The 14,001-nt window shown below is 37.4% G+C and overlaps 1 protein-coding gene across 12 annotated transcripts in view; it reads right to left on the bottom strand.

Annotated features, from left to right (window-relative positions):
• The window catches only part of PEX2 (peroxisomal biogenesis factor 2), a 57,914-nt gene that overhangs the window by 15,085 nt on the left and 28,828 nt on the right, over positions 1-14,001 (bottom strand). For 7 of the 12 annotated variants that reach the window (XR_012128264.1, XR_012128261.1, XR_012128267.1 and 4 more), the window contains 2 exons: positions 12,133-12,236; positions 56-181 (listed from right to left, as the gene is read on the bottom strand). Coding sequence is in view for 1 of the 12 variants with exons in the window: in XM_073229739.1 (XP_073085840.1) it covers positions 12,195-12,236 (42 nt within the window). In the remaining 11 variants the exon portion in view is untranslated. Of the gene's footprint in view, positions 1-55; positions 182-8,462; positions 12,237-14,001 lie in introns of those variants that run through there. The other 5 variants (XR_012128260.1, XR_012128266.1, XM_073229739.1 and 2 more) reach the window with 4 other exon arrangements.

Below are 14,001 nucleotides of genomic sequence, written 5' to 3' on the forward strand. Positions count from 1 at the left end.
ATTCTTACATAAATCTGATAAAGAATTATGAAGGAAAAGAGAAGTTTCACCCTACCTCAAAAATGATACATAACGTTACTCTTAATCTTTGGCATCAGCAGAATATTTTGTGAAGTATTCCTTGTGTCACTCAGTTTTAGAGATTTCAAACTGGTATCTCCTTTTGCATCTGATTTTGCTACTGAAAGAAGGAGCCAGAAAAGAAGTATAATTAGAAATAGAGAATAAAACAAATTAAAATCAGTATTTAAAAATTTTGAAAGGAGATTCAGGTGACAAGACAATATTTTCAGCAGCCATTATTAATTTCAAAGTATATTTCCTTAGATTTAGTTTGACATGAAGGTACTGACAACCTCAGTTAGAAAATATCTATTTATCTGAAAAAATAAAATAATGGATGGTGTACAAACTGACTTATTTAAGCTTAAAACCATTTTGTTATTGAAAATGTTAAAAGCAATCACTTTTCAGAGTTATTTTTGGAATGGAACTGACCTAGAATGAAATTTATGACTTCCAGAAAATTAATCTCATTAGATTTTCTTTGTGTTTACTTTATGATAGTTTCAAATTTTGGTGACAGCCACATTAAAAACCAGTACCAAAGACTACTTTATGCTCACGACCAAAACAAAGAAAAAGATATTACTGTGACTGTATCTTCTTTCTCTTATGAATAGGATGAAAAGTACAACTTCTCTTTTTGGAAATAATTACCCTATACCAGAGCATAAGAAGTTTTGAATTAAGTTTAGAAACATTATATGAATACAAATGATTCCAGATTTAAAAGACAATGTTTTTCCACAGGCAGAAACTCATGGCAGTCAAAGAGTCACCCACATTCCAGCATCATAGCACAACCACAGAATCCCTATACAATGGGGGACTAGAAATATAAGTAAGATATGCTCTCTGTTTTCAAGGACTTTCAGTGGGGGAGACATACAGAGCATGAATATGTATAAATTGAAGAAGAAAAACATTCCAGACTTCTTCGCAGGTACATCCCCCCTCCATGCCAGCCCCTTCCCCTGCACACAGAAACTCACACCTTAAAGATTTTCACATGTTGATATTCTTCAAGAATGGATCTCTGGCTCTTATCCTCTCTAATGTGACATATTTTCTAAGCAATCTTTAAGTCAACAAATGTATATCAAACACAGACTTCTTTTTTGATCTTAAGTGCACCTTAAATAGAAGTTTCCCGAAATGGAAAGAATCTTCTCCCTAGATCATGTCTTCCAGCGTTCTCTGTGTTGGGGGATGGCCCCACCACTCATTATGCATAATCCTGAAACACTGACATCTTCCTCCTTTATCCTGCATTTGAAACTATCTCTAAGTCTAGATGATCTCATGATCTAAGTACTTCTCAAACAAATGCACTTCTCTTGATCACCACCTACACCACCATAACTCAAGCTACCACTTCACACCTGAACTGCTACAATAGTCTGACAACTAGTTAATTTTCATCCACTTTTGCTATCCTCAAATAATTTTCCATGTTACAAACAGAAAGTTCTTTACAAAACTGTGTCACCTTCCCTGCATAAAACTCATCAGAGGTTTTCCATTTGCCTTGAAGACAAAATCTGGACACTATCATAAGAGATGCTCTCATTCTTCAGCCCTTGCTTTCTGCATTCCAGCCTCTCTTACTTTATTTCAGTTCTATAAACTAGCCAAGGTCACTCCCACCATGAAGCTTTTGCATTCTCAGCCCCTCTCTCTGGGATGCTGCTTCTCCTCTCTTCATCCAGTTAACTCCTACTAGTCCTTCAGATTTCAGCTCACCTGTTACTTACTCAGAAAAGTTCATCCCTACTACCTGGGAAAAACTACTTATACATATTTACTAAACACTTTTCTCACAGAGCTCTTTTCTTAGTTTATCCTTACATCTCAGGGTTATTATTTGATTAATATCTGTCTTCCACACCAATCTAAGCTCCAGGAGAACAGAACCTCTCACAGGACAGGACAGAGTACCTGGTTCGTAGTAGGCCTTTAAAAAACATTTGTTGAATGGATGAATGGATGGGGGACAGATGAAATGATGGGTGAATAAGTAGAGGAATCATTAATATGAAGTAAAAGTAGAAGGAGAATTGATTTAATCCTGAAAACAGGATCAGGATAGATTACTTGAGGTGAAGACTTTTGAGCTGAACCTAATAGGCTGAGAAAACTTAATAGACAGGGATAAGAGTCCTTCTAGGTTAGGAGAGAACATTTTAGAAAGTATAAATTTTTTGTTGTTGGCATGTTAAGTTAGCCAGGGTTGCCTGAGTAGGAATCTGTGAGGAATTATATAAAGGAAATATAGTGACATACCAAGGATACTATTTGGTAGGCACTAAGGAACAAATGAAGGCTTGGAGGAGGGCTATGTCATTATTTTAGCTGCTGAAAGATGACTTGAATTTGAAGGATGGACTATAGAGTCAAGATACTGAAAAGAGAAAAAACTGATTGAGAGGCTCCTCAGGAAAGAGAATGGATTTCTCAGTGAGGGCAATAGAAGTGGAGCTGGAAAGGAGAAAGGGCTAAAAACATCTCAGAGAATGAAGCAAAAGTGCTGGGTGACCATTCAAATGAGGGGAGAGGGAAATGAAGACACTGCAGATGACTTTCCTTTCTTTAACCTGCGTGACTAGGAAGACTGGATATATAGATATAGATATAGATATAGATATAGATATAGATATAGATATAGGACCATAGGATGGCTAATCCTGGTGAAATATGCTCAGATTAGGAAAAATGAAAACTGAATAAACCAGCATAACATCGTCATGGACATGAGTGACAGGTAATAATTGCAGTCCTGACCTTTGACCCTGAAAAAGAAGCCTTTGCCTTTGAACAGCAATTAAGAGGACTCTACCTTGGCACTGGTCTGGATATGCTTCCCCTTGGGTGAGAACTGCACAGTTCTTAAAAGGATCTGCCCTGCAATCCACTGCCCATGATAGAAGAATCTGAGTTCTTGGGAGTCTAGATACTATGACCAAATTCCCCCAAGTCCACTTCTAGGATTGGTACAGGCGTCTCCTTTGGGTTCGCTCTCTGATGTGCCTCCTTGAAGACCAAAGCCTGCACCTGAAGTACAGGACCCCTTTGCCTACATACAGGGCTCCAAGTGGGCCAGAATGTGAAAGAGCAAAGGAATGGGACAGGCATGGAGTGGTTCTTCCCTTCTCTTATGTTCTGGGGAGGAATTCCCAGAATCCTAAGAAATTTAAATTAAAAGTTGGCCTTCAGGTTTTTGTGAAGGCATATTTGTCAGAAGTTCAACTATTCAATTATATTTTTTTAGCAATTTGTTAGGTGACTTATGATTTAAAAATTTTAGAAAGATGAAATGCCAGCTTCTTTTAGTACTTTTGAATCAAGTCCTGCAAAGTTTGAGAGAAGGCTTGTTTAAAGATTTGACATGGGGCATCTGTTAGGATATCAGCTGGAGTTAAAGACTCGAGAGTAATCAGCATAGAGCCATTCACTGACACCACAGATATGGAGGAAGGTTCTTCTGGACCAAGCACAGACTCAGAAGTCATTATGGGGGATTGGATGTAGGAAAGGCAGAAAGATGGGAGTTTGTGAATGAGACTTAGATGGAGCAGTCATAAGTATAGAATGCCATTCAGATAAGCAGTCAGAAACAGTGTCATGAAAGCCAAAGGAGAGTTTCAAAAATAGCAGTATTATTAATGTATCTTTTTACAGAGAGGTCAAGCAGGTTGAAAACTGAGAAGTGTAAACGACCTTTTAAATAATTGTTGCAATGATATTTTATGGGCAGTCATAAGATCTTTAGGGATTAAGAAGGAAATGAGATATGAGAAAGTGAAGTTCACAAGTAATGAATATTTCCTGAAAAATTTGGTAGTGAAGGGAATGAAAGAAATTAATGGGAAGTTTTTATTAAGACAGGAGATAATCTGACTGGTAACCAATGGTATAGAAAATATGGAAGATGCAGGAGTGGGTAGTAATTGATGGAGCAAATATCAAGACAGTTGGGAAGCAGCAGTGTCCATGAACTGGGTTGAAGTGTGTGACAGAATTGGTCTAGAAAGTAGGGGCTGCAATCTTATGTAGGTTTTGGGTTGGGGTGAATAAGTGATAAATATTGAGAGTTTGTACCTGGTGATCTTCATTTTTTATGTGATTCCTAGGACAGGGTTTTAGTAAGGATGTGTGGGTAGTGTAAGAAAAGCAGAAATTTTCTGAAATAATTACTGTAAGAAAAGTAATCAGTAATTAAGTGGATTAGTGAGCACCTTTGGTCGAGGAAAGGCTGAAACACAGTTATTTGTCATCAGATAGGTCAGGTTTAGTCACGCCTCTCCTTCTGAGAGCATCATCACTCAGAAAGTCAGGGAATTCAAAAAGAAGTATATTTTAGGGTTTTGTCAAAGTTTTGTTATTTAATCACCTAATATTTATTGTTGCCTAAATAAATGACTTAGATAGGCATAGAATTTATATTTGGGGACCTAATTGTACAGTGGAATTAGTACAAAGTCAAGTAGTCAACGAAATTTTGAATGCTTGTAAATGATAGTTGAAACTCATCATGGAGATCAAGCTGGGTTAAGAATGAGAGTGAAACCAGATAGTAAACTTGGTGAGATCAGGAACAATCAGAACGTTTCTCTGTAAAATCTGCATTGACCGACACAATGTCTACTAGAGAACAGCTTTAAAAACCCCTGATTAAGAAATTAATGAATGATGTTGATCTGATAAAAATAAATGCATCTGACATAAATGAATATTTAGAGACAAGTTGGACATGGAAGACTGGTTGAAATTAAAGAGTAGATTAGGTGGTAGTACGGGACTGACAATGGAAACAGTAAGTATCAGGGAGGAAGAATCTAGAATTTGATAAAGGCCAAAGAATTCTGAATAATGTAGGTGCTAAAGTGTGTCTCAGTTGAAATGCTATAACTCTGGGGGAAAATCCCAGGGCAAAATACCTTTGAAACCAAAATCAGTCAAAGGGAGAAAAGTGGAAGAAACCCATTTATGCTTATAAGCAGTTGTCCACTTCTGCTCTCCCATGTCTCACGTGACCCAGCTGCAGAAAAAGGGGCTCTTCACAACCTCTATGGTCCAGATATGCCCTCGCTTGCCCTTGTAATTACCTATTGATACGGAGATGGGACTACTTCTCTCTACCCCTTGGAAACACCTATTGATAGAGAGATGCACTAAGGCCAGATGAAAGTTTCTGGAAATACTGCAATTTTACCCACAAATGCCATGAAGTAAAATGTGTTAGATTTAGTCCAGGAACTGTGATATCTATTAGGAGGCTGCTCACTGGAATGATAAAGGGCAAGCCTAGAAGAAATCTGGTGCAGGTTTCAAGAACTCCAAACCTGAAGGGGAACATCCTGAAGTTAAAATCATAATGGTAATGAGAGGAGTAAAATCATATAGGCAAAAAAGAAGGAAGAAAAATTAATGATGGTAGGCAAGCAAAGTCATTATGGGGGATTGGATGTAGGTAGCGAGAAAGGGATGGAGGTAGATCTTGACTGTATATTTTGGTTCTGAAATATAAATTTGGGGTAATGAACCATCTTATTTTGAGAGTTACTGGGAAAGCCCTATCATCTGAACGAATCAGTTTTCCTTTAGAGTGGAAGAGCTGTAGGGGCAGAATGGTGGCTCTCTAAAGATGCCCATTCCCTAATCACTAGAACCTGTGAATACATTACTTTATAAGGCAGAAAGAACTTTGCAAGGGTAATTAAACTTAAGAATCTTAAAATAGGGAATTTATTTGAATTATCTTGGTGGACCCAATCTAATCACATGTGATCTTAAAGCTGGCTATGTTGAAAGAGAAGTGGCAGTGTGAGAAAGACCCCACTCTCCCTTTGCTGGTTCTGGGTAGTAAGAGGCCATGTGCAAGGACTAGACAGAGATCTCCTCTGGGAGCTGAGGCATTCCCCCTGCCACTGAACAGTCAGCAAGGTAACACAGATCTCAGTCCTACAAACCACATAATACTGAATTCTGTCCACATGAATGAGCAAGACTCAGATTCTCTGCAGAGTTTCAGGATAGGAACACAGCTTGCCCCCACTTTGGTTTTGTCCTGATTAGACCCATACTGGATTTCTGAACTACAGAACCACGAGATAATAAATTTATGTTGTTCAGGCCACTAAGTTTGTGGTTATTTGCTACAGCAGCAATAAAAAACAAATAAAGGGACTATTATAGGAATAAACTAAGATTTAAAGGAATTTGCTGACAAAATGAATGGGGATTTTAGGGAAAACATTGAAAATATTTAGGAGGACATGGATAAAAACTTCTCAGATATCAAAAATGCATGTATAATTTATTTTTCAAGTGCCACACACTCTCATAAAATTATATGGAGGTAAAAGATCTCAAATTATATTCATTAAAATAGAAATTAAGTACTATGTAAAATGTGAAACGTCAGTTTGGTAATTATTTCTACAAAAATTTTTATAAACTAAAATTAATACTATTTTTATATGAAGAAAACTTGCACATAATTAAAGAAAAAAATTTTTGTATAATAAAGTAGGGTTAATTTCCATTGTCACAGTACATTGAAAAAATAAAAAAATCATTGACTTCTTGGCTTCCAGTCCTATTTAAATCTAGAAATGGTCTAGAAGAGTCTTGGCTTGAAGTATAAGTCCAGCTCATATGGCAGTCTCGAAGGAAGAAAAAACCCCTGCCTTTATGTACCTTTTATGATTTCGTAGCAAAGATGAGTTTCAATCCATCCTTTTCCATTTTAGTCCCAAGTGCCCCACTGGTCTGGGAAAATTGTTCCTGACAGAGGGATGAAAACAAAAGAGAACCTGCCTGCTTTTTGCTGAGGTGCAGGAGATCTTTCCCAGAATTTCCTTTTGGCAAAAGTAGATCTTTCAATTTACATAAAAATGACTGTGTTTTTCCTTTTACTGGTACCCTTTTGATTTACATTCTTCCTTATTGACTCACTTCTTCCTGGCGTGTTAAAAATCACTCCTCAAATTCTAGAATGACTAAGAGTACTTTTTGGCTCTTCTTCAGGCCATGCTTCTTCATGACCACACTCTTGTCAAATCCCAGCTGTTTCACCCCCATGACTGCCCTGAAGAATGGGGCTCATTCTGGGGTGGTTCTTTTGGACCTATTCTCTCTGCATGTGAGGGAAGTAAAGACATATTTATAACACAGAGTCCTGTATGTCATTTGAATGCCTTAAATATTTTTAAATAGTATTATTTTTGTTAGAGAGATCAAATGTATTGAAGTTTCCTACTAATAGTAAAATGACAATTTTTAAGAATAATGAATACAGATGATTTGAGGAAAACTTACAAGCATAATTAATTCAGTAAATGTTTAGACATTTTAAATGGATCAAGGAAAGCAGAAAATACCAATAAAAGAACCATAGGTTTTGGGACTAGCTAGAAGTATCTTTGATGTAGACACAGTTCTGTAACATATTAATTCTGTAACTTTGGACTTAACTTTCCTGAGGCTCAGGTTTATTTTGCTGTTGTCCCCATCTGTAAATGGGGATGGTGACACCTACCCTACAAGGCAGTTGTTACAAGGATTAAAACACAATAATATCTCACATATTGAACAACTATTTGCCATTGCATGGGGGTTGTTGAGAGCAGAAACTGTGCCTTTTCATTTGTTTTTTCCCATGATAAACACAGCAGCCACCTGGTAAACACATAAAAGGTATATATTGAATGACTGAACAAGGGCAGCAGTGTGAACAATCAGGAGCAACAGATAATTGGAATGAATGAATTACTACTGAAGGAAGTTTATGTATGGCTTTCCATGGAATTAGATTTACATGATTCATTAATAGCCAACATTTGCAATTGGATGGCATTCTATGGACACAGGTTTAGCAGAAAGTCACCCAAGACTTTGGTGAGCAATTAAGTGGCAACTGGTCTGGGACTAACAACCCCTATAAAAATAAGTAGAAGCCAATAACAATGCCAGTCCCTTTATACTCTTTCTTTCTTTTTACACTGGATTCAGTGGACCTAGACTATCTTTATACCATGGAACCCTTCTTTCGGCATATCCAAATATAGTGAGTATATTTTGTAGGGCAGTTGGGCAATTTTGAGGTTTTGATTTTTTTCTCCATGGAACTCCTGATCCCAGAGTCTGGGAAAACCAGAAAACTAGAATTGAGCAAAGAGTAATTGGAATGGTAGCTTCAGTTTATACTGTCTAGTTCCCATGGGTTTTACAGCAGACTGTTAAGTTATCTGGAGCCCTGTGGTGAGAACATTTCTGAGCTAAAACTTGGAGATCTTTTAATAAGGATGGTAACGCAAAAAGTAAGACAAAAAAAAAAAATCACCAGTGATCAGGAAAAGACTTATCTTGAAAATATACTATGGGCTATTGATAGCATTACTTTTAATGTATTTTTTGCCACCAGTATGGCTTGCTATGTGTTGCATTCAACAAAAAGTGACTCATAAATACTTTAAGGCCATAAGCTTTAAGGACAATCAATCAGATTTAAACAAAGAACTTGTTTTAAAATGACATATTTAAATCTTCAGCTACAAGGGCTTCTTTTAGCTTTAGTATAGAATCATGCCTTCTTTACTGAAGTTAATTGTATCAGGGAGTGAATAAGAATCACTCTTAATTTTATTATTTTTTATTGCAGCTCATTATCTGAATCATCAAAATATAATGATGATCAGGTTTTTAAGGAGCCTGATGTTTTGCTCTTCTTTGTTTTGCAGTAGTTTAAGAAATTCACATCATATATTACTTGTGAGCACCTATTGTGAGTGGGAAAAATAGTCAAAGACTCGTGATAGCTGATATTTCTGTACCTGATAACATAGCCTAATGGATTTCAGTGAGTTTTACAAAGGACCCAGCTTGCTATTTTTGTAACAATAAATACAAAAAGAGAATTATAGTTTTTAAAGAAAGCAGGACAAAATTATTTATATCTAATTAAATTGATTCATTAGCAACATTATAGTAACTAGCACACTAAGGAAAGTACAGTTAAATAATTAAATATGGAGGCACTGAATATTACAATATTGCATTGTTTTAATGAAGGTGTCAACTCCAATACTGACTGTCTGGTAGATAACAATGGGTTAAGGGCCTGGGACAAAAAAAGCTGATGGTATTTAAGGGGCAGAGATGGTGGAAAAGCAGAGATGTAAGTAATGAAGAAATGATTACAGTGGTGAAGGCTGAGCTAGTGTTCTGGAACCCAGTCCAAAAGGTTGGCAACATAGGGATAAAGGGAAGAGAGGAGACTTATAACCTAATATTAAAAGCCAAATGTGCCTTGTAGATCAATATACATTGGTTCAGATCTTAGTTCCACTTACAGCATGACTTCAGGGTTGGATCAGAGCCTGTTTTATCATTTGTAAGATAGAAATAATAACACTTGCTTCTTATGGTTATTTCATGTGTACCCACCACCATTTGGCATTATCTTTGGACTTGTCTCTCCTCTTCAGGAATTTATATTTCAGTAGGTGAGGGAGTGTGTATACAAGTAATTGCTAGATTGTGATGCATGCAGTATATATATATATTCAAGGTTGTCTAATGACAGAAGATGGGAGTAATAAACTCAGCTTGAGTAAGTGAGGGGAACCTGCACAGAGAAGGAAACACTTAACACTTTAACACTTATGTTCCGTAATTGATTATCCAAGGTAGGCACTTGTCTTAGCTTGAGCTGTTGCAATATGAGTCATAAGAAATATGTTATTTATCACGCATATGACCAAATACATATTTCCCAGGTATATTTGGTCTCTACCCACAGTTCCTGAAAATGCTGTAGAGTCTTAAAGGTGAAATGGGTGTTTCATTATGTTAATGAGAGATTTTTGGACCCCCACCTAGGAGCAGGGGCTGGAGGTTGAATCAGCCAATGGTCACTAATTTAGTCAATCATGACTATGCAATGAAGCCCTTACAAAAAACCCTGAGAAGAGCTCATTGCTCTCTGCTCTGTCGCATCCTGCTTCTCAGTTGGAGAGAGCTTCTATGCTTGGGGAATCAGAATGCATCCACGTGCCACCAAGCTAGGCCCTGAGCTTCATGAGGATCAAAGCTCATTTGGGACCTTGCCTGGCTATTAACTTGTATCCTTTATTAAACTGGTAAATGTGTTTTCCTGAGTTCTGTGAGCTGCCCTAGCAAATTAATCAAACCCAAGGGGGAAGTCATGGGAACCTTCAATCTGTAGCTGGTAGGTCAGAAGCACAGGTAACTGCCTGGGGCCTGCTACCATGGAGGGCAGTCTTGTAGGATGGAGCCCTTAACCTGGGGAATCTGGTGCTGTCTCTGGGCAGATAGCATCAGAAATGAGTTGAGTTCTCCAACACCCTGCTGATGTTCAAGAGTTGCTTGGTGTTAGTTTCTCCCTGTTTGCTCACAGGGTCTTTCCTCATTTTTACATGCTGAGAGAACTCTCTGGTATCTCTTCCTTTTCTTATAAGGCCACCAGTCTTACTAGATTAGGACACCAGCCTTATGACCTCATTTAACCCTAATTACTTCCTAAAATCCTTGTCTCCAAATACACTCACACTGGGGAGTTAGGGCTTCAACACAGGAACTGGGGGGATACAATTCAATCCGTGGCAGCATCTAGTTAGAGGCAAGCACCAAGGTAATAAAGACTAAGGGACAAAGGATACAGAATCCAAAGAGGCTGAAGGGAAGGAATTAGAAGCTCAGACATATAGCCTAGCACCAACAAGTCTTCACCAGAATTGAAATTCTTTAGAGTAAGGTAATTTTTCTCAGACTAGGAAATTTGCATATTTCCAACTTTTTATGGCAAAAGACATTCTCTAAGTGTGGCTATTTAAGGCCTTATGGTGTAGCTCAGTGGGTGTACTGGCTGAAGAAGTCATGCTGATAGAGAAAGGAGAGGAACTATTGTTTCATCCATCTTTTATTCTTCCATGGGGTCTGATACACTAGCAGATGTTCAAAACATTTCAGTTTGATTAGCTAGATAGGATAATCTCAATACAGAAAAACAAACATGTTTTTGGTTCAATAATGATAGAATGTACCTTCTTTTCAGAGAAAAAAAATTGCTTAATATTCCAGCAAAGGTGGGGTATTTGTTAAACTATCTAAATCACATATTCTACAGAAGCTCATTAATGAACTCAGTGAAGAGTAGTACATGCAAACAGAATGCTGTGATATAAATTCCATTTCTACATTTTCTCCTGTGGGCACAAGAGGATTGTATTGTGCAACCTCCTTAACGGTAGATTAGGGCCACATGAGTAAGGGCCCATGGGATGTGAGCTGATGTGAAATAAGCCACTTCTAGGCCTGGCCTATGAATGTATCTTGTATGGCTCTCAAACTCTTCACTGCTGGAGATGGCACCCTGACTTGAACCACGCATTTCATGTTCTGAAATTGTAAGTTAGAGGATGCTAACCTAACCTGAACTGGCTTTGTATGAGTGAGAAGGAAATTGTTTTTTGTGTTAAAGTCACTTAGATATCAAGTATAATTTAGCTTATCCTGACTAATTCAGTGTTCTTTCCATGTGTGAGGAAAGTTATTTTCTGTTCTACTTAATTCGGTTATACTTTAGCTTAAAAAAAAACCCTGGCAACCTGTTCAAATGTTATAATGACCCTTAATGGGTCCTGATCAGTAGTTTGAAAATACATTTTTAAAGAATGCTAGAGTCAGATAAGATAATGGGATCCTTGCCCTTAAAACAGATGGATTGAATCACCTTCTTAAGGACTCTTGGGGGTATGGTTCAGACTAATTACAATTAGATGGTTCCATTGTCTTCTTACTTAACTAAAATCCTACCCAGTCTTCTCATGGATTGGTAACAATGGAAACCAACTTCAGAGACTTGTCTTTTTCAAAACAAGGCAAAGACTATTAAAACATTATACATATTAATGAGGCACTCTATAAAAGGACAAAGGAAATGCGATACCACTTTTGAAATGATGGTATATTTTTGCCTCCTTGATCTGAGACTGTCTTACTGGGTCTTATTTTTAGCCACTGTCTTCTTCCATCTAGAGTTCCTACCCTTTCACTTCATAGCTGTGGCTTCCTGGAGCAATCTGGCTGTGGCACATTACCAGGAGCAATTACCCGCCAGGCTGTTCTTCCTCTTTGAGGCCTGAATCCTCCTGTATAAACAGATGAACACAAAGCCAGTTAGCTGCTAACCTTTTAACGAACACACATACTTAAGCTCTAAGAAAGGTCGCTCCCTCTCTAGACATGTGTCGCTGTGTAGGAAAACATTTTCTCCCTATGCTCCCAGTACTCCAACCATGAAAACATTGCATGAAACTTTGAAACTGTTCTCAAAGAGAAGAATGTTATCAGTGTAACACCCTCATATTCCCTTTTGATGGACTTCTTTTTTTCTTTGCTTATTTTTAAGTAATTGTTCAAGAAAGAAGGTATTGGGCTTATAGATATGTCCATCTCCATCACTTCTGAAAAATGTAGAAAGTCTGGAGATCCTGGCGTATCCTAGCTTGAGATCTGATTCAGCCCACCCTCTTATCTGTGGGTTTCAAATTATTTTAAACCCTAATTTTTTTTTTCTACTCTGTCCCTATATGAACTGTTAAGAAGGTTGGATGATGACAAGGAGCCAAGTAAGCTTCCTGCTGATAAGAATTTCTATTTTTAAAATTTTTCATTAAACCATCTTAATATTTCAACATAATACATTAGAAGCAAATTTGAAACTGATTCCAACCTAACTTCTTCACAGGTTAAAATAATGCTCCAAGGTTATTTAGTTTGGAGAAAAAATGATTAGTAAATGCTTTTGCCAACATAGTTAAAAGCATGTGGTCATGCTCTTACAGAAGATTCCATATTCTTTGGATTGCTGAACAGGAAAAGAAATATAAGACAGTATATACAGATCACAAAGTGCTAGAAAAGGAGGACAAGTACAATTAGTTAATACTCAACTTTGGTGTTGCCATTTATAACAAGGTAGAGTCTATAAAGACTGGAAGTGATGCACTTACGTCAGGCATTTAAAGACAAAAAAAATTATGGTGAAAGTTTAAGTACCATTCTGAGGGGACTTATTCTAGTCACAGTAAGTTGATCCCTACAAATAGTTCCTACCTTGATTAGGAAGTGTGATTGTTGCTTAAGGCCACAGGTAACTGGCATGAACTACAATTATGATAATTAGGTTAGTATATCCATGGTGGTTGCTGACATTTAGGAAGAGGTAGGAAATGCCAGAGTTATAAAGGAGTGGCATCATCTGAAGTACACAACCATGGAAGGTGATGGAGATTCCACTGTGGAGAGCAAATGGGGGGCAGACTCAAAGACCCTTGAATGTTATGCTAAATCAATTATTTTTCCTTTTACATAAATGGAAAGCCATCAAAGAAGCTTTAAAGCAGTGTAGAGGTCCTGTCTGATTAATGTGAAATTTGGATAACAATCCTCAGTGTGAAAGATGAATTGGATGGCTGAGTTAGAGGAAAGGAAGTCAGAGATAACAATCTAAACTATAGGCAGGGAAGTAGAAATGCAGGTAGTGGGTAGAAAGGATCTCTAAATTTAAACAACGCAAATGTAGAATTGCTGGGTTAGGGGACCAACTGAATGAGAGAGTGAAGGAGAATGGGAAAGCAAGAAATGATCCATAAATAATCCCAAGCTTCCTTTCGTGGTGGTGATTGAATAGATGGTGATACAATTAAAAGAACATAGTAAGGAAGTGGGTTGGGGGATAATGATCATCAGTTCAGTATTGAACCATAAATTCTCAAGTTATGTTAGAGTGGACAAGTAGACATGAACCAAGAGAGGGCAGTGGAGGTCAGAAACCACCTGAACCCCTCAGCAGTAAACATCCAGGCTTTAAGGTTGACATATTTTGATCCTGTGGTTGACAAATCTTATATT

The sequence above is a fragment of the Manis javanica genome, chromosome 2, assembly GCF_040802235.1.
Source record: "Manis javanica isolate MJ-LG chromosome 2, MJ_LKY, whole genome shotgun sequence".
Taxonomy (NCBI): domain Eukaryota; kingdom Metazoa; phylum Chordata; class Mammalia; order Pholidota; family Manidae; genus Manis; species Manis javanica.